The following is a 25,405-nucleotide window of genomic DNA, read 5'->3' on the forward strand; positions in this document are numbered from 1 at the left end:
GGTCAGGAAGCCAGAAGGGAAATACAGCCCGGACGTCTTCTGCGAGGGAGTCTCTCTCCCCTAGTCTGCTTTCTCCGGGAGAGCAAAGCGGGGCTTCTCGGGAGGAGAAGCAAAACTTTAAGAGAAAATGCCGCCCGCGCTGCCTCCCCTGCGCACCAGGCCTCCTCCTCCTCCTCCTTTTTCCTCCTCGCCGCCGGACAGACACCGGGTTCAACCCTCAGGCGGCCCCGCCTCGTCTGTGAGCTCAGCGGGGGAGCGAGGCGGAAATCTCCCTCTCTGCGGGCCAAGCCCAGCCCTTCCTTGCCTGGAGCCTGGCAGCCTCTCCTTCCCCCTCCTCTTCCTCCCCCTTCCCCGCCGCTCTCCCCCCACCTTCCCTCACACGCTCGCTTTCTTCTCCCCCTCAGAGGCGCTTCCTGCGCGGCGCGGATCGGCTGAGGAGGGCCCAGCCGCTTTGGAGTTTGCCTCCGTCGGAGTTCAAGGTACCGGGAAGGGCGGCGGGAGGGATTGTGGCGACGGCGTCGGGGGGGGAGGGGGGCCTCCTGCCGCCCGTGTCCGGGGCTGGCGGTGAAGGGAGGGGAGGGTGAGGAGTCCCGCGGAAGCCGCCTGGCGGACAGCGAAGGCGGGAGGGCTTGCTGGAGCCAACGGGCGGCGGCGGCGGTGACTGGAAAGGAGGAACGTTTCGCTTTCGGGGCTCCCGCTCGGCTCGGCTCCCGGCCGCGGAGAGGGCATAGGCGGTGGTGGTGGTGGTGGTGGCTGCGGCGGCGGCTCCTCACATTGCTGGGGAGTGAAGTCATCGTGGCCATTGTCTCCCCTTAGCTGCCCGCTGGGCGGCCAGAGGGGGGACCAGCCGCGAACCGTGGGGCCCGCCTTGTTCGCCGAAGCCGCCGGGCAGATTCCGTCCCCCCCACCCCAGACCGTCCCGAAGAGGTTGGTTCCTCAGGCTGTGCTCCGAGCCTCCCCCCCCCAGAGCATGCGAGGGGTCTCTTCGGGGAGAGCGAGTAGTCCCCGCGGATCGCAGGAGCACCCCGATAAGTTTTCCGGGAAAAGAACTTCTCAGCAATCGACGCCCTCTTTCCCGGCCGAGTCTCTGAGGCACCTCTCGCTTGCAGGAGGAGGAGGAGGAGGAGGAGGGCGGCGTAAAGCAGTGCCACCTTAAACCGAAGCCTCTGAGTAACTGGGAAAGAAAGCCGCGCTTCCTACAAAATAGAATGGTAACCCAGGCCAAAGAAGGAAGTCCATTCCCAAGTGACAGGGGGAATGTTTTCCACATTCAGCCTCAATTGTTAATTGGGGGCAGGGCCGAGATACAATAATCATTTATGTTTAGAAAGGCCGCTTCTCCTCCTTCCCCTAAAAATATACAATTATTTGAATTCAGGGACTTTCCCAATTAAAAAAAAACAAAAACCAACCGGATGCATAACCGTCGTTGTAGTTCCTTTGGAAAACCTCTCAGGGTCATGCTTAAGTAACAATATTTTCCTGGAATTGTACAGTCACGCTTTAATTGGTAGTAAAGGAATACCAAATATTTCATTGGAAATATTTGGTATTCAAAAGGCAGATTAGACCAGCTCTTGAAATAGTTGACATTTTACCATGTTATTTGAATATTTTTTAACAGGTTTGGATGGTAACAGTGGTTTCAAATTGCCTTACAGAGACAGTCTAGCAGTCTAGCATAGGTTGAAAAGGCAAAAGAGTGGAAGCAATGTAGGAATTTTAATGCTTCTATTTACACCTAATGTAAATGCTTTTTTAAAGCTTAGGTCAAATAAAAAAGCTGTTTGTGAAGTACACAGGATGTCAGCATAAAATAAGGTGGAATTTTCCTTTCCTTTTCATTAGTCAAACAGCTGTTGACTGTTCTGCTTAATAGAATTATTGGTAGCGTCTGTGTTAGAAACCTAAGTTTACGGAAGTACCTTCAATGATCTGGTTAGAATAATGCTGCTGTAGAAGCAAGAGTAAGTGAGAATATCCACATATAGTATTGTATAGTATAATAACCTATTGTTGGCAGATCAGCATTACCACCTTAAAATGTAAGTTTTGGTCTATTACGTCAATTCCTCAACCCAGGTCATCTTGATAGTCACTGAGAAGACAGTAAAAAAGTGAGTAAAAAAGTCGAAGGTGGTTGTTCAGGACTAGCAGTGTAGGAGTAATGGTTAATCTTAAATAGTTTTGTTTCTGTGGTTCTTTTTAAAACTGACATAAAGCATTGCTGAAAAATAGAAATAGAAAGCCTGGCTCAAACCGATTTACTAATATGAATAGTTGATTGGGAAACTTGTGGTTGGTTTGGAGACAATCTTGCAATAGTGATTGTTGCAAGATTGCTATACTAGAACTGAAGCCAAGTGCACCTCATTTCTTTATTCCAGTTCCCTGTAGAATTCATATGCTTATATAATTTAAGAGTACCAGGAGTAAACATTCTATCATGCATAATTTCTGTCTCAAACTACAAACTAGTTATTTGCACTTGTCCTAATATGGCAATGCAGTAATTAAATCAAAATTAGCATATTCATAGTATCAATTCTACATCTCAGAATCTGTGTTGTTAGTGGCATGCATAGTTAGATGGACTTTAAAAAAACTATGTAAAAGAGGGGATAAGTTGTTGACACAAATGCCCTTGAAATTTATAAGAACAAAATGTTAACATTCTTGGAAAATTGGCTTTTTGTTCTTATGACAGTGATATTGATAGTGAGATTTAAGAAATAAAAGGTGGAGAAATACTGCCTTAAATACTTGGGATTTGCACCTAAGTCATTGTGGTCAGAATTCCGTACATAGCCTGGAAGGAAATGTAAGCAAGAAATTCTTAAGGTGGCTGTTTCTGTGCTTTGTCTTTGAAACTACATTATCAAGAACTACAATACAAAACACTTATGAAAAGAAATTAAAATATTGAAACTCTGATTGCTTAAGTTACATGTGCACTTACCTGAGCACGTTATCTCTTTTTGGAGACATATCCATTTTATTTTAAATATGTATTATCTTCTACTTGCACAATAAATCTGCTTGCACATTTATTAATTTAAAGACTTTTCCTTTAAATTAGTGGTTATGGCTAACTGTGTAACATGACTGCCCCTCCTTTAATGCTTATCTAAAAGACATGACAAAGTTAAATGAATGGGAAAGAAGGAGGGGCGGAAATGAAGCTCAGACACCAGTGTTTAATCTGTCCACATTTGGAAATAGTAGGTAGCTTGTTAGAATTACTGTCCATAGGTAATAGCTTGTGGAGAAGCAAAGCTGGCTGTTTGCAATATGGAGATGATGGATAGTCTTTCTCTTTTCCTTCATTTTGCAGCCTAATCAAGTGATTGGTAAATGTGAGAGGAAGTGTAGAAAGATACAGCACATTTTCTTATCTTTTTCTGATGTGACACGTGATTGTACTGTCCACATCTGTTTATGGCCTTCTTTCTCTGAATTGTTTAGCTTTCCATGGCTGTTTACAGGTATTTGCTTGGTTGGAGGAATATGGCCAACTTTGCAGAAAGTTAAAGATTATTTTTAGGCCTCATTTTCAAATTTCCATTCTTCAAAATATTGCAAGCACAATTGGTATTTTTATTAAATGCCAAGAAAAAGAAGAAAAGTTTTACTTAGTGTTTATTTGAATACCAGTCATGACTTTTCCATATTTCCAGTGTGCACTTGTCACTTTGTTTTTACAATATTGTCTGATAGAGAATTATTCAAAACTTGAATGCTTGAATGCCATTCATTAAGCTTGAACCAGACTAATAAAGATCTTCAGTATTGCTTGGATTTTTTTCCGCATCTGAGTAGATATTTTCATTTTTTGTGCAACTTGTAGTCTGGGCTTGGAAAATTAATAAGGTATATAATTAAAAAACCAAACTCTTGACATATCCAGTAACTTGACAGTTTTTTATGTCTTAAAGCAGGGTGTCAAATGCAATGTCAGCGCGGCATCACGTGACGTATTGTGACTTTCCCCCCCTTTGCTAAACTGAGCATGGGTGTGGCCAGCACGTGATGCATCTGGCCTGCAGGCTGTGATTTTGACAGCCCTGTCTTAAAGCAATCCAAACATTTTTGCATAATAATAGAGGGGAACTTCTATTTTATTTCTTTGTCTTCATTTCAGATCCAAGATTTGTTTTCATGTTAACTGGATAAGGTTTATTACATGGATGCACTACAAATTTGAGCATGATCTTTGAGATTCTATTGCTGGCTGGCACATGGAGGATTATTTCATTCATTAAGGTAATGTCTTGATTTAATTATATTAATTACTCTTCATTTTCATGAATTTAGGAATCTGATACTTTCTGTTTTGAAATAAAGGATATATGTTAGGAGTGTCAAACTGATGGCCCATGGACTGGATGTGTCATGCACAGGCCATGCGCATCCCAGTTCCACGAAGGGAAAAAATATTGTGATAATCACGTGATGGCAACATGACACACCGAGTTTGACACCCGTGATATATGTTGAATAAACAAATTATATTTAACATGTAGTTTTTCTAAAATGTGACACATTCTTGTTTAAAATCTCTGTGAAATTTTTTCTTCTGTTTTTAATTTTTTAAGGTCTCTTATAATATACTAATTTATTATTATAGAATGGTATATAGGTTCTCCTGCTTGAGCAGGGGGTTGGACTAGAAGACCTCCAAGTTCCCTTCCAGCTCTATTCTGATTGACTTATACATCTCTTGCAAATCCTATGCAGGCAGTTCTTGACTTGGGACTAGTTGTTTAGCAATTGTTCAAAGTTACAATGGCCACTGAAACAGATTGTATAAAAAGTTGCTCCACCAGCCTGCTATGACATGACATTTTGGGCACTTTGCAACTGGCTCATATCTGCAACCAATTCCCAAACAATCCCACTTGCAATCATTTGATTGCCATTTGCAATCTTCTCTGTTGGCTTTCCCAGAAAGTCAGTGGAGAAACTGGCAGGGAAAGTTGCAAGTGGAGGGGACCTGAAATCTTTCTACAAGCTACAAAATGAGTTGAAATCTTGTATGGAAGGGAAATTCTTTGGTGGTGTGCAGGATCAGTGTTAAAGTTCTGAAGATTTCAGCTCGTTCCTGCAGCCCCAAGAAGGATTTCCCGTCTGTGCAGAATTGCAGGAACATTTCAGGATGAAACCCTGTGACAGGCAGCAATTTCCCGCCATCTACTTCACTGTTCAGGAGTCCTGGGATTGTGGTTGTTGAGTGAAGCAATGATGCTTAATGACTGTTTTGCTCAATGACTAAGATGCTGATTCCAATTATGTTGTTAAACAAGGACTACCTGTAATGCTACAACCAGACTTGTTAAGATGTTGGTAGGACTGAAAAGAGAAAACAGTAGATTGTCTTGACAGGTCTACTTCTTGGCTATAAATATGCTAAAACTGTTTCACTTTGTGCTATAGATAGAATGCATGAAATGACCAAGCATGATTCTTGTGAGATACAAAGGAAAGTTTGAGTACAGGCCTTAAGAATTAGAAGGGTGCTTGCTCAAAGCACCAGAGTTGCTTCTTAATCATTCAGCCTGTGAGTTGGAAATCTCCATTATGGTTCTAGACAAAGATTATGAGAAAAATAAGTGGTTGGTAAAATTTTGTTAACAATTTTATTCTCTAAATTGTGTTAGATTTATTTCAAGCAGGTGGCTGTCCAGTCTTTTCTTAAAAACCTCCAGTAATGAAACATCTATAACCGTGATGGTGAACCTATGGCACATATGCCCAAAGTAGCATACAAAGCCATGTCACCTGGCATGCATGGCATCGCCCATTCCTCTTCTGCATTTCTGGCACGCATGCGCACTTGACGATCAGCTGGCATTCATGTGTGCAGCAGTGCCAGAAACTGGAAGAGGTGGTCTTCTGTTTTCCAGTGTAAACATACGCACTGGCCAGTTGATTGTCGCATGTATATGCATGCCAGTAACCCGAGTGTGGCCAAAACTGGAAGTTCATTTTACAGCACACGCATGCCCCATCTTCTGGGTTGCGGCTCAGACATGCAATTCCCAAAAAGGTTTGCCATCTCTGACCTATAACTTCTGAAAGCAAGCTGTTCCATTGGTTACTTGTTCTCACAGTTAGGAAGTTTCTTCTTGATTCCAGGTTGCTTCTCTCCTTCATTAGTTTCTGTCCATTGTTTCTTGTCTTGCCTTCTGACGCTTTGGAAAATAAGTTGACCCCTTCTTCTTCGTGGCAGCCCCTCAGATACTGGAATAAAGTGGTACTAATACTTCACGTGATTTTGATTCTGTGCCTTTATTTATACAATCAAGCATTGTGCTAGTTTTTTTGTTGTTGTTGCTGTTGCACACTGCTGGCTCATGTTTATGTGATTGTCCACCAGGACTCCCTCTCACAGTTACTGATTTTGAGCCAAGGTTCACCTAATCTATACTTGTACCTTTGGTTTTTCCTGCCTAGGTGTAAACATTGCTTTTCTCCACATTAAATTTCATTTTGTTGGATAGAACCCATTGTTTAAGTCTGTCAAGATCTTTTTGGATCCTGAGCCTGTCTTCTGGGGTGTTGACTATTCCTGCCAGTTTAGTTATCATCTGCAAGTTTGATGAGTTTCCCTTCTAAATCTCTCATCTAAATCATTTATAAAGATGCTGAAGAGTATTGGGCCTAAGATAGAACCTTGTGGTACAGCCCCCCCCCCCCCCCCCGCTTCTTCCCTCCATGTAGATGTTGTACCATTAAAGACGACTCATTGAGTACGAGTACGAATGTTGCTGTTGCTACTTTGACAATAGCATCAGCATAGCATTTCTTCTTTCTTCTGCTGGTCAAGCATGATGGAAAGAGAAATATGTGAATATTTGTGCGGTTATCAAGCAACCACATTTTTAATCTATTACTATCTTCCAAAGATACTGTTTAGCTAATCAATTAGCTGTAGAATGTCCATTTCGTAGTTATTCCCAATGATATAATAAAATTTAAAACTTGACAGTAGGCTTAAAAATATGGAGATTACTAGAATACTGCATATTTTTTATACTATGCGCTGCTTTTGCTGTGGATGAGTAGTAGTGTTATGTGGTTTTACGTTTTAAGAACCTATACAATTTATCAGTTTAGCTTTATCAATTTTTTTGCTTGAGCACCTGAAATGTTGCAATCAGAATATTTCTTTTTGATCAGTTGATTACCTCATACTGTCCCAAATTTTTCAAAATGTCCGTGTATACTTGTGAATTCTAGATCCCATATATCTGGAAACACTTATATTAGAAATACTTGTATAAAAGTGAAACAACCATAAGTTCTGATTAGTTCATGGAGAATGTCCATAAAGCAGGGGTGTCAAACTCAATTTCATTGAAGGTCACCAACCCTCTGCCAGTGAAAATGGAGCTCTGGAGGGGATGGCCCTCCCGAGCTCCGTTTTCACTGGCAGACATGGCAGGAAGCCATGTAATCTGAAAATGGAGCTTGGGAGCCAGTTTCACTGGCAGAAGCACCACGGGCTGGTCCTTCGCTGTTTCCAGGATGGCCCCTCGCAGGCCAGATCTAAGTACCCCCGGGCTTTGAGTTTGACACCCTTGCCATAAATTATGCTGTGCATCAAGGAAAAGTGGAAAAGTTATGGCAAATAGACTTTGACATTGGTGATGTAACATAAAAGAGTTATATAAGTTCTCATCTGTAACCTACTGAAAATAACATCTGGGTGTTTCACATTTGTGTTATTAATTGAAATAGTGTATATGTGTGTGGATGTGGATGTTTGTAAAATATATGTAAAAATAAATTTGAATATATCTTTTAGAAGACACTAGATTAGGTTCCCAGTTGTGAGATACAGAAACATGCCCATATTTACCAATCCAGTGGGATTTGGAAGTTTAACACATATAATTGTGATCATTATAAACTGGAATTCTCTTATAGCAGCAAGATTAGTGCCTATACTCAGTAATTTAGAAAGAAGGAAAAGCATATATTCTTATTTTTTATATAAAATTAAGCCAGGGTTCAAATCCATCATAAAAGTAATAATATTCAACATTAAATAGTTTGGATTTTGTTAGAAATATTTTATTATTGCATATTTTATCAGTTGAATTCAGGCAGTCAACATTTTCTTTATATGTTGCTTTCTCGCAATTGTGCCCAAAGCAGGACAATCTATTACAATATTTAAATATTTGTATTGCAACAGCAGCTTAGCAAAAGTTAAGGCTGGGAGACCTACAAGTTGATCATAACACTACAATTTGATATAAATTTATAGTTTTACAACTAGAAATAATAATGACTGGGGTTGAATAGCCTTATAGTACCATCACTTTTGGAATAGTGGAGGGTAGGATAGTTTTAAATAAGAAATACTGACATTTTTACCTTTGCATTAGGAAACCATACAAATATAATAGATTAGGTTTTATGATTTTTAAAAAGGGATAACAAAATGCAGAGAGTATCTTCTCAAAAAATGGAATCTCTGAATAATGCTTGATAATCCCAAAATTATTAAGAATTAAGCTTCTTAAGCATATTTCTTTAACTGTGTTGTTGAAGGCTATAAGATAAAGACATTTTTGTAAAATAAGTTAAACGCTTAATCATTGATTTATTGTAGAAATTTGTAAACTGCCTACTCACCAAACAAATTAACCCATAGTTCTGATTTTTTTTAAAAAAATGTTTTATAAATTTATAAGCCTGCCCATCTCTATAACTCTGGGCAGCACAATAATGAAAATAAATATGTGGCGTAGTTAAAAAAAACCACAAATGCCAGAAAGGGGGAAAAACATTAAAACTAATCCAAGCCCTGCCACCCACTTTAACCCAAGGCCTTTGGAGAGAACCAGGTTTTCAGAGCTCTTTTGGACTTGGCCAAATAGGGGCCAGATTTATCTTAGAGGGAATGATGTTCTGAAGGGCAGGTGCTTTAACAGAGAAGGCATCCTTCCTAGGCCCATTAGGTGATTCTGCTTAATGAATGGCACCTGAAGTATATTAGTTCTATCCATATAGAAAATGTAATAAAACAATTCCATATAAAATATTGTACTGTCCAACTATCTTCCCCTACTGCCAGCAACTGAGAACCTCACATTCTAAAAGCCCTACAAAAAAGAACTGTTCTGGTCACATCTAAATGAAGTTAGCAGATACCTTGGCTTTAATGGGCAGACTGTGTGAGCATGAGCAGTAGAGATAATGAGAAAGCTGTCCTTTAGGTTCTTGTTTCCTTCATGTTTTGGGTAAGTACCCACAATCTCTTTTCTGGCTTAGACCATATCAGATTGGCAGATTCCACTGATATGACATCTTTCAAAAAGATAACAAGAACCCTAGTAATGTAAACCTGTATAGATACCCTGTTTCCCTGAAAATAAGACCTTCCCGGATAATAAGCCCAATCGGGTTTTTGAGTGCATACACTAAAATAATCCCTCCCTGAAAATGGCAGCAGCCATGAGGTGTCCACGCTCACCACCTCCTGCACCTCAAAAATAATAAGACCTCCCCCAAAATAAGGAAATAAGCTCTTATTTCAGGGGTCAAAAGACAGGGTCTTATTTTCGGGGAAACACGGTAGCCAGCAACATCTTGAATAGGACCTGGTGGTGCAGTGGTTAGAAAGCAGTATTGCAGCCTAAAACTGCTTAGGGCTATAAATCACTATGAAGCTGTATATAAATCTTAAATGCTAGTGCTAATATGCTCCCTCCAAAGCAAGGATTATTCTACTGAATTGATTAATGCAAGTTAGTAGGTGAGCAGCTGCATTTTGTGCCATTTGCAATTTCTGGGTTATCTTCAAGGGAAGTCCCATATTGAATGAATTGCATTCATCTAGCTGACCCAATGGCATGAATCACTGTCTTTTTCATGAAAAGGGACTGAGTCACTGTCTTTGTCATCTTCTGCTCCAGGACAGATTTGAAATGGCTGAGCAACTGAAGCTGCCAAGGCATCTTCTGGGCATGGCTTCCATTTGCTATTCTAGCAAGATCTGGAAATCTGAAAGGACCCCCAGATCAAAGTTCTCTTCGAGAGGAGTGCAGCCCTATTAACAGTAATAAATGGAACTTCCGTGCAGCTGGGTGGCTTTTCTCTTAATAACATATCTGTTTTGCTGAAATTCTGTATGATTCTATTCCACCCACCAGTTCCTCACAATTTCCAGGGCACTGGTTTAAGATTTCTGTTGCATTTTCTGCTCAGACTGAGATTGAGTTGTAATACTAGTACAGATAATCCTTGTTTAGCAACCACAATTGGGACCAGAACTTGGTTGTTAAGCAAAGTGGTCACTAAATGAAACCACAGCTGTACTTATGATCTTAATTCAGCTTTCCTTCACTTTAGAGACCTATGAAGGTTGTACATGTGGGCATTGGTCATAAAAGTTTATTTTTCATCACTCCTGTAACTATAAACGGTTGTTCAAGGCAGTCACTAAACAAGGACTACTTGCATTATTTACAGATTGATAATACCTAACTCAAAACAATAAATGAACTCACCCAGAAACTTCATGTAGAGGTTAGATAGAATAAAGGAGAAATCTCCACCCTTGGGGATTCCACACTGAAGTGCTCAAGAGCTTAATTCTCTTATAAATTCCCATTGGAACTATCAGCTCAAGAAAGAGCAGAATATTGCCCCAGTCCCTAGTTTCAAAACAATCCAAATGGAGCCATGATAGATACTATCACATGCTGTTGAGAGATCTTGCAAGTCTACAAGAGTTAGGGGTTCCCATCCAAGTTCTGTCCCATCATCCATAAATATAACCAGTGTCGTTTCTGTCTCATGCCTCAATCTATACCCTGAATAAAAAGGATGTAGATGGCTATCCAGGGCCTCTTCAGTTATTTAGATTTATATCTAAAGTAGGTTCTGTAGTCTACTATTAACACCAGGTGTGATTACTACATAAAGGAAAGAGCAAGCTACAAATTCTGCATATACATCATAACAAAAGCTATTGAACTTGAGGCTGCCAGAGAAGTAAAAATTCTGAAGTGTAATAATACTAACAAAAAATAACTCAGAGGTTAAAAGAATACTTCAGTGACAAAGATCAGGCTTCCTCTGCTCTCATCTACTTTATTCTAGTTTTCAGATTATTTGTTTGTACTTCTAGTGAATCCCATTTTAAGCAACATTTCAAAATTGAAAGACGAAACAATCATTAGAAATTCTGTTCACAATTAACAGCGCTATATTATTTTAAGGTATTTAAAAATGGCTGACCAGCCAGTTTCTACTCCTGGCAGCATAACAGCAGAAAAACAGGAAATGGCTCAGACTATAACTATTAAACCTAAAACACATGGATTGGAAAGCATGTGATTCAGACATAAAAGGAAATTACTTTTATAAAGAAAGTGTTGATTATTAAAAAAATATAGGCAACTGATCTATGAGTCAAATGCTGCTAAATCAATAATTAGAATATTTTCAAATAGCACTATAGATTTATTTCAGTTTTGTCTTTAAACCCCTGCTCTAGAATTCTGCAGTGGGGAATATTTGAAACAATGTAGTTTCAGGTAAAAAGTGAGCAAGCTAGTGAAAGAACAATCTACCTCACCTTTGCAAATCCAATCAAATTCGCCACAGAAAAATAACATTCTCATCTAGGACAGAAGGTTATTGGTACCATTTCAGCTTTGTCAGCCCAAGCAACCTATGTAGCATATATAGATGAAGGAGACTCACATATTTTATGATCAAAAGAAAAATAAATGTGTTGTTGGAAGAAATGTCCTCCTGCGTTCAGTTCCAAATAGGGAGAAAGACACTGGAAACATGGCGGCTATTTGAAAAGATGGTTTTTAATGGTGGACAGGACCTCATGGTTTGAGGTCTTAGGGGGAAAAAGGGAAGAGATGCTGAGAGTGCCCTGGTTTTATGCCCTCTCTGGGCCCCACCCCAGAGCTTCTCGTTCCTGTGCAAGAAATGCACTCTGATTGGTGGTCAGATTCTCAGGGGGCAGGGGGCCTCAGCTCACTTTGTAGGCTGTCTTTTGCGTCCCAAGCCTAGTTGAGCTGTTGCTGGGGGATGATGTACTGAAAAGGCTTTGGAATTCCTATTATGGCTCTGCCTGAAGCAGGTAGATCTTTGTTATGCAGAATAGACTGGCTCAGGCCTTAATGGTCCATTGACAAAGGTGGGGGGGCAGGGAGCTGCAGGGAACTGCTTTGTCTTTAAAACATGTTTCTCCTTTTCTCATCCAAAGAAATATAATATTCTGCCTTTTCTTTGGTAAATTTTTATTTTTATTTTTGCATAAACACAAACACAAAGAATCCTTTTTCTTTGCATACTATAGAAAGTGTGTCAATTGGTTACAAAAAGCTTTTGTGCATTTCTTCCACAGTCATCTATAATTCATATCAAATCATATATTTTATATCAAATATATGTATAGATATTACTATCATCATACCTCAATTTTCATTTGACTATAATTGTTTTAACATCCTTTTGCATAGAATATTCCAAAGTTTAAAACATAACCACATAATGGCATTTTGTTATCTATTTCCAATATCATCCAATAACATTAAATCCTTATGACCTATTCTAAATAAAAATCAATAATATTTAGTAACCAAGTTTCTAGTCCTCCTTTCCAAATCACTGTTTACAATTTATATCCAATTTCCTTTTATTAAGCCAATACATATATATACATTATTATCATTATCAATCATTTATTTGACTATGTCCATTATCATAACATTTTTGACCTAATATTCAAAGTTTAACTAGATTTAATTAAATTTTTTATTATTAGCTTTTATGTCAGAACAAAATTTCTAATCTTCCTTTCATAGTCACCATTTACCATTCATATCCAATTAATTCTTATCAAACCAATACATATGTATACATTATTATTATCATTGCCAATTATTTATTTAACCATATCCATTATCACTTTATTTTTTACATAATACTCTAAATTTAACTAAATTTAACTAATTTTTTGTTATAAACTTTCATATATCAACCTGTATCTTTCCAGTAGTAATGCAATCTTATGTATTTTGCCATTTGTGGAATTAATCTTCTGATTATTTCCTTGATAATATTTGTGCCAACTTCTCTTCGCAGCTCATTGCTTATTGCATCTCTTATATAATCTCGATACCCTCCATCTGTTTCTTTAATCAGCATATCCTTGGTCATCAACAGTGCTTCTGATAAGATTTCTCTCCTTAAATCCATCAATTCTTCTCTTTCTTCCTCGTCTATACCTTGCCATCCGGGGTAGAGTTCCTGGCCATCTAGCTCCCCTTTCCATGTTCCACGCACTCCATTTCCAACCACACTCCATTCACCATACATGTCAACAAATTTCTTGTCTTTGTGCTCATTTTTCTCTTCCATTTTTAGGACTCTAGCCTCCACTTTTTCCAATTGAAATTCTCCATCATATTTTGCTGTTATATGCTCTATGTTTTCCAGTTTCTCCTCAGTTCTCTCTGATACTTCTAGTAATTTTTGAATTCCAAACATTATCTCTTGCAATATTAAAGTTTCTTTTTGATGTTGATATTGTGCCATTCTTTCAACTGGTACTGCCACTCTGGCTTTCAAAGCTTTTTATTAGATTAACCACAAATTCATTTATAGTCTCTCACAATAAGATCTTGTTTTCACTTTTCTCCAGATGGCAATAAGGTTCAAAGGAACACCTGCATAAACACTCCATGCTCTTCTTATCACTCTCTGTAAACAAGCTGCAAGGTCTTAAAGCGCAAAATCGAAATGATCAAAGAGAGAAGTGAAAGTACAATGTTTCCAAGGCTCAAACCTCCAGCCTCCAAGTGGCAGTGTTGCTTCCTTTCCCCCTAATGTTACAAGCCTTTTTGTACTCTTTTGTATCTTTTTTGTATTCCAGGTTTAAAAGAAGTAAAATTCTTAAATGAGGTAAAATAGAAAAAAGGAAAAAAACTCATATAGAAATGAAAAAAAGAGTTTCATTCCATAGGTTAAAAAAATAAAAAAGTAGAAGAAAAACTAATCTGTTCACTTTAAAAAGCTTTGCACAAATTCCATCCATAAAATAGCATTTAAAAAGAAAGATAACACACTGTCCAATGCAATCCAATGCAGCTTAATTTCGCCGCTTATGTTTACTGTTTTCAAATTTAATTTAGCTTTAAGGTTTTTTTTGGGGGGGCAGTCTCTTTTAAAACAGTAAAATTTCCTCACCAGCTGTACACACTTTCTCTTTCCATTTCCTTCCGTTCCGGAGCTGTCCCAACTTCATCAGCTTGTGGCTGCACTTCTTCCCGATCACCATCTCTGTGGGACGGTTTAGGTCTATATGGACCATTCAGCGGCAAAAGTATCGACTGCGATCTCGGGACTTTGAGATTGCAGGTCGTGTTGTCGCGACGTCAGCCACTCCCCAATATTCTGCCTTTTTAATATTTCTAAAATAATTCATTTTTCTAGGAATGGGGTGGGTGCTAATTTCCTACATAGTTTCTTAGGATTGTCATACCAGAATCAAAACAATTAAAATGAATTCCTGCCACTGAAGAAATGGTGGCTGTTGAGGCAATCAATGATAGTGTGGGTTCTATAAAGAAATGTTGATAGCATAGCTGAAAATACAAGGCAGAAACCTTCATATTTAAACTTCCCTGGTCAAACTGTATGTTTTGATGAATCCCCAAGTAACAGAAGTTGACACAACTTCTTCAGAGGTGGTAGCTGACCTGGGCCAGCTCTACAAAGCTTCCAGTGTTTTCAAAACAGAATATGCATCCCCATTACATATATAGAAAGGCAGAAGATTAGGCAGTCTCAAACAGGTAGCAAGCTTCTATCACACAGATGTGTTGGGGAGGTTACAAGAAGACCATGTATAGCTTTTACAAGAAGAATACCATCAGATGGCATCAAATCAGTGTAGATCTAAATGAAGTGTGAAATAAAGGCTAAACATGGGGATTTGAAGAACATACAAGGTCCTTGAAATTTATCAGAGCTTTCAGGACACGGGAGTAGCCCTCTAATGCTAAGTAGCCTAGACTCATCATTAAGAAAACAGCAGGTACAGAGACAGAAACAACAGCCAGATGTAGGGCCTCCTAAGGATGTATTAAGACAAGTTCCAACAGTGAAACTAGGCAGCAGATCCCAACCAGATCTATTAACACATGAGACTTCCACTAACAGAGGGAAGAATCATCCATTTCAAAGGACTAAAATCAAGTCTATTTATCAAATTAAGAGACCACTGATATCACTTACAGAGCAATTCCAAATCCACTGTGAAGTTAAAACAACCACTTAGTCCCACCTTCCATCTCTACCTCTAAATTTATTTATGGTAATATAGTATTACAGGTTTCCTTAGTTCTAAATTTTAGGTTTGTAATATTTTACAAAGTATTTTATTTCCCACTTAGAGTCCCACTTTCTTTCTCTCCATTAACTGGTTATGGAAACAGCAGGTCTGGCATGTACCATTAAAATTTGGATGAGGATGGAAAGGTTCCTCTCCCTAAAATCTTCATGGCAGGATTTCAGATAGATCATCACTCTCAACACTAAGGCAGGTGAGGAGTAGTGGTATCTTGTAATGGGATCTTCGGCTCAGCAAATTACCAGATATGAGATCTTATACATGCATGAAAATGGGTATTGTTGGTATCTCTTTCCTCCTTGGCAAACTCCCTTCCCAAGTTCCTCAACCCTAAAAGTTCAACTTGCCCTGATATTATTGGGATTAAAACCTGGCTACTTTAACAAGCCTTGAGGGAGATTATAACACAGTGATTTCTTTTATTTAAGAATGTATGTTTATACACAGTTATTATTCCTCAGCATATACAATATATTACCTACATTGCTTATAGTTAAGCATTTATTTTGATGCTTTTGTTTATGTATGATAGGACTGCAAACTGCTGAAAATCAGTTCAATATTGAATGGGGTATAATTGGGATATAATCTTAGAAAAACAGTGGTGGTGGTGATCATCATCATCATCACCATCATCATCACCATCATCAGGTTGGTTGTAGATTCCCACAGGCTTTGGTTCTGGGGTATTTTGACCTCCCTACTTTGGGATGGGATCTGGTATAGTGCAGGAATTTATAGCCACTGCGGGTTTCTCCTATTTGCAGCACAGGTATGATTCATAAAAAACACACAGATAACATCTTGTCTTTGCTTTAGAATAATTAGAAGATTTAACTGATGCTGGAGCATTTTAACATTAGTCCTTTATCATAGTCTGATCACTCTAAATTTCATAGCCTCCAACAATCTTTATAAAGGGATGGATCAATTAAGAAGGCATGCTCCAGGGACATGGATAGAGAAAATGACAAATGCAAATTTGAAAAAGAGGGTTGATACTGTCAGTCTTGAAGGAGGTATACAGCTGTTCAAAAAATGATAAATCCCACTATCCTAAACAATTTTCAAATAGTTTTTAAAGTAAAGTTTTAGAGAAACTCTTTGGATTATGCTACTGTAAGATGCTCAGATTTGGGGGGAGTCAGGTGGCTTATAAATCATATAATTAACAACAACAGAAACCTAAATAACTGAAGAGGCTCTGAATGGCCATCTACATCCTTTTTATTCAGGATATAGATTGAGGCATGAGATAGAAACGATGCTGGTTATATTAATGGATGATGGACAGAACTTGGATGGGAACCCCTAACTCTTGTAGACTTGCTCGATCTATCAACAGCATGTGATACTATGTATCATGGCTCCATTTGGATTGTTTTGAAACTAGGGACTGGGGCAATATTCTGCTCTTTCTTGAGCTGATAGTTCCAATGGGAATTTATAAGAGAATTAAGCTCTTGGGCACTTCAGTGTGGAATCCCCAAGGGTGGAGATTTCTCCTTTATTCTATCTAACCTCTACATGAAGTTTCTGGGCAAGTTCATCTATTGTTTTGAGTTAGGTATTATCAATCTGTAAATAATGCAAGTAGTCCCTGTTTAGTGACTGCCTTGAACAACCGTTTATAGTTACAGGAGTGATGAAAAATAAACTTTATGACCAATGCCCATATGTACAACCTTCATAGGTCTCTAAAGTGAAGGAAAGCTGAATTAAAATCATAAGCACAGCTGTGGTTTCACTTAGTGACCACTTTGCTTAACAACCAAGTTCCGGTCCCAATTGTTACAAATTACTGATTTTGCTTCTGCTGCATTAAATGTGAACAGGAACATTAAAATGCAGATTCTTCTTTTATTATTATTTATTATTATTTAATTAATTTGTATGCCGCCCACTCTCAAGAGACTCAGGGCGGCTTACAAGTAAAAAAGGGGAAGGGAAGGAAATACAAAAACAAGACAACATTAAAAGATCACAACATTCAGAACTTAGGATGGGGCTGGACAAATTCAACAGCCCCAGGCCTGCCGGAACAGCCAGGTCTTGGTCACTTTGCGGAAGGCCGGAAGGGTAGTGAGGGTCCGGATCTCCACGGGGAGATTGTTCCATAGGGCCGGAGCAGCAACAGAGAAGACCCTCCCCCGGGGGGTTGCCAGCCGACATTGACCGGCAGATGGAATCCGGAGGAGGCCTAATCTGTGCGATCTTATAGGCCTCAGGGAGGTAATTGGCAGGAGGCGGTCTCTCAAGTAGCCAGGTCCAATACCATGTAGGGCTTTAAAAGTAACGACTAGCACTTTGAAGCGTGTCTGGAGACTAATGGGAAGCCAATGCAGCTCACGGAGGATAGGTGTGACGTGGGTGTACCTAGGTAACACCCACAATCGCTCGCGCGGCTGCGTTCTGGACTAACTGGAGTTTTCGAACACTCTTCAAATTACACTTTGCATATTAAGAATCAGAATAATTGTGTCATCCCATTTCTTTGGAAACTTTTCTGATTTTGTTGCAAGGATTCTAATGCTGTTATTAGTAATTAAATGTCAATATTAAATGTATTGTGTATGAAGGGATATTTTTAAATGCATTTTTGAATGGGGGGATGGGGGAGGAAAAGTGCAATTTATTCCTGAAAATACAGGTGGTCCTTGATTTACGACCACAATTCAGTCCAAGATTTATGTTGCTAAATGAGACATTTGTAAAGTGTGTTTTGCCCCATTTTATGATCTTCCTTACCACAGTTAAGTGAATCACTGAAGTTGTTGAATTAGCAACATTAAGTGGAACTGGTTAAGTGGAACTGGTTTCCCATTGACCTTGCTTGTCAGATGGTTGCAAAGGTGGATCACATGACCTGGGACAACTGTCATTAATATGAGTCAGTTGCCAACGGTCTGAATTTTGATCACGTGACTATGAGGATGCTGCAATGGTCTCAAGTGTGAAAAATGGTCGTATGTCACTTTTTCCAGTTACGTCGTAACTTTGGATGGTCACTAAATGAACTGTTGTAAGTCAAGGATTACCTGTATAATAAGCCTCATGGCTTCCAGGCTTAAAATAAATGACCAATAGTCTTGTCTGTAATGGACATGTTCTCGCATGTTGAATCTGGTTCCTTAATTAGTTTCTTAACTGCACAATATATAATTGATCTATTATTACCTTTTTTCTTGGCTATAGTATAACTTAGGAAGGATGTATTATGATAGTCTCTTCCCTTTATTTCTGAACTTCAATTACTACTACTGTAACAAATGACCTATTTAGAAATTTGACTTTCTTTAAGGAATTTATTAGTGCAGGGAAACATTTTTAGTTGTAAGAAATAAAGGTTAATTACTGTTTTAGATGAGAAGCATATTGTGTCTTTCTCAGAATTTCTAAATTACTTTCCTTTCTCCATATGTAGACAATTAAACTAAATGTTTATTCCTCACAAATTCATAGCTGTAGATTTTTGGTTTTGGTTTGGTTTGGAAGGAGTAATAGAAGAAATCAGTAATTTAATTTTTTTCTCTATATGATAGACATTTTAGATGTCACTATTAAGTTGATTTCCTGTTCATCTCTTTCTCCTTATAATTATAGCTTTGACCTGAAAAGCCACAACAGAAACTAAAAAGGTACATATTACTGTGTGTAAGTTTGTGGAAAATCTTTCAAGAAAGCAGCACCTAACATTATTATACTATCAAAAAAACTACTCAGTTTAGGGCACAATTTCTGGAATTCTTTCCATCTTCTTTATCAAATACATCTGCATTTTATTCTGTTACTGTGTTTGTGTCTCCATGTTTGTTTCTGGCTTCCTTTTACATTGCAAGTGTTTGCTTATATGTGGGTACTGGTAAATGGAAGATAGGCTACGCTCTGCTTTTGCCCAAGTGATGGGTTAGGCAGGTTGTAGAGGGTTTCGATTGAAACAGCCACTAGTCTTCTGGTCCATTGTTCAACCCCCTGTCACATAAAAACACGTAGGATTCCCCTCCCTCCAATCTTCATTTTCTGGCTTGCACCAAGCTTGGTCCCATTGTGTTCAGTTTTGGCGAGAAAGATGTGGCAATCCACTTTCATACTATTATCAAGAATAATGCATTGGTGCAGTTACTCAGAACTGAAATCTTGAAAGGTATCTTTAACTTTAGACATATAACCAGAACACTAGATTTTTATTTTTTTATTTTAATTGGTGCTGCAAATATTTCCCATTTGTAAAGTTTAAGAAATGTCTGGATTTTTTTTCTTTTGATAGTATCAATTTTAGGATTGGCAATTCACTGGTAAAAAATCTTGAAAAAGTGATAACAGCCCTTTCTTGCAAAATAGAATAGCACCTACATATGTTGCCCCATGACTATCATTTTTTTCTTTTAAAATGACAACTAGGAATCTGGAAATTTCATTTACTTGCTCTCTTGCTAATTGACAGAAATGCAACAGGTGCATGAAGCAAAGAAGGTGGGGTGGAGGATTAGGTAATTGTAAAATGAATAAGCAGACTAATACCAGTCCTTTGCAAATAACAATGGATCTGAATGAATGGGGCGTCATTTTTTATGTCTCTCTTCTCTCTCTTCCAGAATTGCTGAGGAGCATTTTGGGGTGGATTATATATTGTGAAGAATTTGCTGAATGAACAAGATCTGATCATGCATAACAAGACTTAAGCTATCTTTCCTTCTGTGACTTAAATATGCTGCTTTTCAATAGTGCTTTTGTCTTTAAAATGGTCATAGCTGCATATATTCTTTGATCCATTTCTGATGAATGTTGCAGCCATGAGTTTACATCGGCAAATGGGTTCTGATAGGGACCTGCAATCTACTGCCTCCTCTGTAAGCTTGCCTTCCATTAAAAAGGCACCAAAGAAAAGAAGAATTTCACTGGGATCTCTTTTTAGAAGGAAAAGGGATACGAAACATAAAGCCAAGGATGTAAATGGTGGCGTTGACGGGATTGCAAGTATTGAAACTATACACTCAGAAATATGCCCAGACAAGACCTCTATTTTATCTGCCTATATGTCATCAGACAGTGGAACGGCCATCTGTAGTAAGCAGACGGGAGACTTTATAGAATGTCCCTTGTGCCTTTTGCGGCACTCTAAGGAGAGGTTTCCGGAAATAATGACTTGTCACCATAGATCTTGTGTGGATTGCTTGCGTCAGTATCTCCGGATAGAAATCTCAGAGAGCAGAGTTAATATCAGCTGTCCAGAATGCTCTGAGCGATTTAATCCCCATGACATTCGATTAATTTTAAATGATGACATCTTGATGGAAAAATATGAAGAGTTTATGCTTAGACGATGGCTTGTTGCAGACCCTGATTGTAGGTGGTGCCCTGCTCCAGACTGTGGGTAAGTGATGTGCTTTTGTATCCAGTGCTGTATTTTATCCTTTCTTGCTTGTTAACTTGCTTGTATATAATCTCTTATTTACCAGAATGTTTTTATTTTGTACTGTATTTCAGGTTTTTGTTTCTTCCTTTTGATATTCAAAAATAATTTGCTATTACTTTAATAGCAGAAAGATTAGAGAAATGAGAAACAGATTCCACTTCTATCTTCTCAAATGCTAGCATTTCACGCTGTAGAATATTAAAGGGGTTGTCAAGTTTTAATGCAGCCTCCAAAGTAGCTAGCTTTCCACACAGATTATTAACTTGCTGCATTCTTGAAGAAGGTCTTTGTATGTTAAGCACATAGATAGAGATTTCCCTCTCCTGTACTTCATATCCTGAGTAGGTGGCCCCACTCTTATGTACCAACCAACCCTCTCATCTGTGTGGAATTCTAGCTTACCCTTAGTGCCTAAACATTTTTAACTTCATATTTTTTCTTTTTTAATAGCAAAGTTAAGAGTTTTGTGAAGAATTTTGTGAATAGTTGTGAGCTTTGTGAGTTGGTATAATTATAATTGGCCACAAAATTTTTCATATTACAAGAGCTGTTAGATCGGAGTAAAATTTAAGAGAGCAAAATCCATTTTTTGCTTAATGTCAGAGGAATGTTTTTAAATATTAAACATGGTTACATATTCTTGTAACTCTTTTAAATACTAAATGGCAAAGAAAATAATAAACAGTACATTTTGAGACTGAATAGGGCAATTAAATTTGGGAGCCTTTATGCATTCTTATCCACGCTGCTTGTATTTTGTATAATACGTTTCTCTTCATATAATCTTATTTGTTTCAAAATATAGCAGATAACTGCAATTACTTGTTTTTATCATTTATGTGTGGTTCTAAAACCACATGTGAATTTATTAATTCATAGAATTTCATTCACATGCACACAACTATAAAAGAACTTGTTAATTTGTTCTAAATATTGTGGTTCTTTAATACTTTATTTTGATATAACATTTAAGGCAAAATTCTGCTACTGCATGTAAACTATAATTGCTAACACATTTCAGATAAACACATTTATATATCACATAATGTTGGTTTGTTAGTATGTTGTACAATATAATATTTTCATAGAACTTTTGATTAAAGTTTAACCAATAATACCAATTATGCCTGTGGGAGAGAGACAGCAAATTTATTTCTGAATTATCACTTTCTTATTTTATTTAGCATATGGCATCTACAAGAGGTCATGCAATCACTAATATACAAATATACTGGATTGTCAGTGGCAAGGCTGAAGTTGATTGCAGACAGTCCTTGATTTATAATTGGATTTATAACTGCAACTAGAATCTGTTTCTTAGCAATGCATAAAATATGACCACATTGCTTAGCGATAACCATTCCTGAAGTCCTGGTTGCAGTTTTTCACTGAATCCCCTGGTTATTAGATGAGGCAACTTCTAGCCAGCTTCCCACAATAATAACGAGGAAGTTGGCAGCAAGTCCCAGGCCCTCCAGTAGACAAATGGCAGCTGCTGAGTGGGGGAAGGAGCCTAGGGGTGCAAGGAGATGCACAAGTGAGGCAGCGCAATCAGAGAGGAGGTGCAAAGTGAGAGGAAAGGTCAGGGTAGTTGTGATGGGGTACACAAGAGGTGCAACTTGAGTTGGTAAGCGGTGAGATGTGCAAGAGACGTGAGTCAATATGGATATAAGTGGGTGAATGAAAGATACCACGTGAGCTGGAGAAGGTGAATGCTTGTACGCAAAAGGCATGCATTGGTGAGAGGGTATGAGAAGTGCCACGTGAGTTGGTGAAGGTGTGAGGAGTATGCAAGAGGTGCTGTGTAGGCCAGAGTGGGTGCAAGGGAGGTTCAGTGGGCATCAGAAGGGGTGTATGAAAGAGTGCTTGGCTAGGACAAGTAGAAGAGCTATGGGAGGGTGTGTGAATGGGAAAGATTGTCCCAGTAACTTTATGGGGAAACCAGCAGATTGCTATCATAAGATTACAAGGCCCTTGTCAACTGATCACAAGTGCAAACAGATTATCAAGCATCCAGATTTGGGGGTTGAAACTCCAAGAACTGATCGTGGCCACCATTCATTCACTACTTGTATCTTGGAATGGTGTTGACCGTGGGTGTGTAACTTCAAGAACAGGTTGTAAGTTTTTTGGTGGCCCATCATAACTTTCAGTCGTTAAGCAAAGACTATCCGTATTTCAATTTATTTTATTTGAAACAATTTCAATCTTGCAGAACAGCACAATGATGTCGAAGTTTGCTGAATTCTACCATAGAGTCCAGATCTAAAATATCAATAACAATAGCTCTTAGACTTATATACTGCTTCACAGTCCTTTACAGCCCTCTGCAAGCTGTTATAGTGTCAGCATATTGCCCTCAACAATCTGGGACCCCAAAATATATATCCTATGAGATTAACTAGGGCTCAATAAATGTTATTGTGTTTCTACATTTATAAAGGATGATGTTTCATAATAGCAACTCAGCTATTTAAATTGGCACTATGTAGAACTGAAAAAGTCAGTTCATATGAGAGTACTTGATGTTGATTTAGGCTGTTTTTAGTAAAAGAAAAAAGACGTTAATATTTTGATAAGAGACTATAAAAAAATTTGGTCTTACAGAAAACTAGGAATTTGTGTGTGTGTGTCGGGGGGGGGAATCTTAGAAGAAGGCAATTACTGACTTTTTCTACATTGTTGCCAAGAAAACATGGATCTATCCACATAATTGCCAGATGTCTAGAATAATTTGAGGGAGGCTTTATCTTAGGACAGAGAATAAATACCCTTCCATCTATTTTTGAATATTTAAGGTATGCAGTCATTGCTTTTGGCTGCGCAAGCTGTCCAAAACTTATGTGTGGGCGTGAAGGCTGTGGAACTGAATTTTGCTACCACTGTAAGCAGATTTGGCATCCTAACCAGACTTGTGATGCAGCTCGTCAGGAAAGAGCACAAAGTCTACGTTTACGAACAATTCGTTCTTCATCCATTAGCTATAGTCAGGAGTCTGGAGCAGCAGGTATTTATTATTTCAAGCTAAATATTATAAATATTTTTATATTACATCTTGAATTGCTAGATTACTCATCAGTTACTGATACCGAAAAAGGGAAGATATGAATCTTTTCTTCAGTATGTTGATATTAGTGCAAAATTGTACAGTTGTGTAGAATGTATTGAAACAATGTGCTGCTAGTATTTGGCATGGTGGATATAATTAGCTTAGGCAATCAATGAAAAGATCTGACTACTGATAGAACTTTTGGTGTGAAATGTCTAGTAACAGACCACACACTGGCTGAGTTCAGGTGTTAGGATAAAACATGTGTTTGCTTAGTGTTGTGTAGATCCAGCACACTTTCTGATTCGGAACAAAATTTATGTTGGCTCTCAAGCACCCCTAAATTTTGCACAGCATATTAGTAATCCTATTCATAAGATGGGGCAAAGACAAAGATTCTACTTGAGAGAAGGTTTTGAGCCTTAAAATGTGTGCCTTAAATTTCTGCCAGAAGCTGAAAAGAAAGCCACTTTATAATGGAGGGATATGGATATCAGACCATTCTTTTTGCACTCTTCATTTATTATGCCATGTGAATCTAGAAAATTCTGAGTTCTTAATGTCCAAACTTAGGCTTTTGTTATGGGGACATGAGTTGTTTATAAGAATATTGATTTAACTGGAATTCGAAGAGATAGAGTCTCTTATATAGCTGAGATAGGGAACCACTGACATGCAGGCTTCTAATCTAGGCCCTTGATCTGTTTATAGTCCCACCTCTTGGAACATGAAAAGAGGGAGTAGTTACTTTGTATATAACTCAGCAAAAGTTCCTTATGAAGAAAAAGGAAATAAGCCATTGAGAAGATCTTTTGCTCTTTTCCCTATGAAGAAAATAAGTACTCTGAAAGATGGGTAATAACCTCAACTGAAAAGAATGCTCTTCCTTCTAAAATCACTGTTAATTGTTATCATATGGCTTGATTAAATATAGAATGGGAAGCATTTTTTAAAATTGTTTTTAAAGAATTTTTTTTATCCTTGCACTATCATTTTGCAACTTGAGCTATATTATCTATGATAGTATGCATTTTATGCTTTTACTTTGGATATCAAAAAAAAATCTCATCAGATTAATTTTGGATTAAATGATTGAGTATAATTTGAAAGCAGAATAATGTGTAAAGTTCTGTGTAATGTTTACATTAGAATTTTACTTAGGTGTACTTAATTATCTTTCTGTACTGGATGTTTGTTGAATTTCAGATGTGACATACTTTTAATTTTTATTTTCCTTGGGAGCAATATTGCTATTGTACTTCTTTATTTTTAACAGCTGATGACATAAAGCCATGCCCCCGCTGTGCTGCTTATATCATAAAGATGAACGATGGAAGCTGCAATCACATGACATGTGCTGTCTGTGGTTGTGAATTCTGTTGGTTGTGTATGAAGGAGATCTCAGACTTGCATTACTTAAGGTATGTATGGGAAATTGTAGGAAATAAAAATGTTTTTTTCCTTGTAACAGAAGTTTAACATGCTTTTTATTCCAATTTATAATAGAAGCCATGCTAGGCTGGTTCAAAAGTGCTATTTTTCTGAAGTT

General features: G+C 38.1%; 1 protein-coding gene across 3 annotated transcripts in view; it reads left to right on the forward strand.

Moving 5' to 3' along the window:
- The first annotated feature begins 329 nt into the window (after positions 1-329).
- RNF19A (ring finger protein 19A, RBR E3 ubiquitin protein ligase) overlaps positions 330-25,405 on the forward strand; it is a 37,926-nt gene continuing 12,850 nt past the window's right edge. Inside the window, exons 1-6 of one of the 3 annotated variants that reach the window (XM_087706812.1) lie at positions 330-479; positions 4,142-4,263; positions 18,995-19,029; positions 19,987-20,765; positions 23,606-23,814; positions 25,133-25,277. In XM_087706812.1, coding sequence (XP_087562938.1) covers positions 20,170-20,765; positions 23,606-23,814; positions 25,133-25,277 — 950 coding nt within the window. In that variant the 5' untranslated portion in view covers positions 330-479; positions 4,142-4,263; positions 18,995-19,029; positions 19,987-20,169. Of the gene's footprint in view, positions 480-774; positions 928-4,141; positions 4,264-18,994; positions 19,030-19,986; positions 20,766-23,605; positions 23,815-25,132; positions 25,278-25,405 lie in introns of those variants that run through there. The other 2 variants (XM_087706815.1, XM_087706813.1) reach the window with 2 other exon arrangements.

This window comes from Thamnophis sirtalis, unplaced genomic scaffold (genome assembly GCF_051295495.1).
Source record: "Thamnophis sirtalis isolate CommonGarterSnake01/CBP01778 unplaced genomic scaffold, rThaSir2_p1.2 scaffold_2, whole genome shotgun sequence".
NCBI classification, from domain to species: Eukaryota; Metazoa; Chordata; class Lepidosauria; order Squamata; family Natricidae; genus Thamnophis; species Thamnophis sirtalis.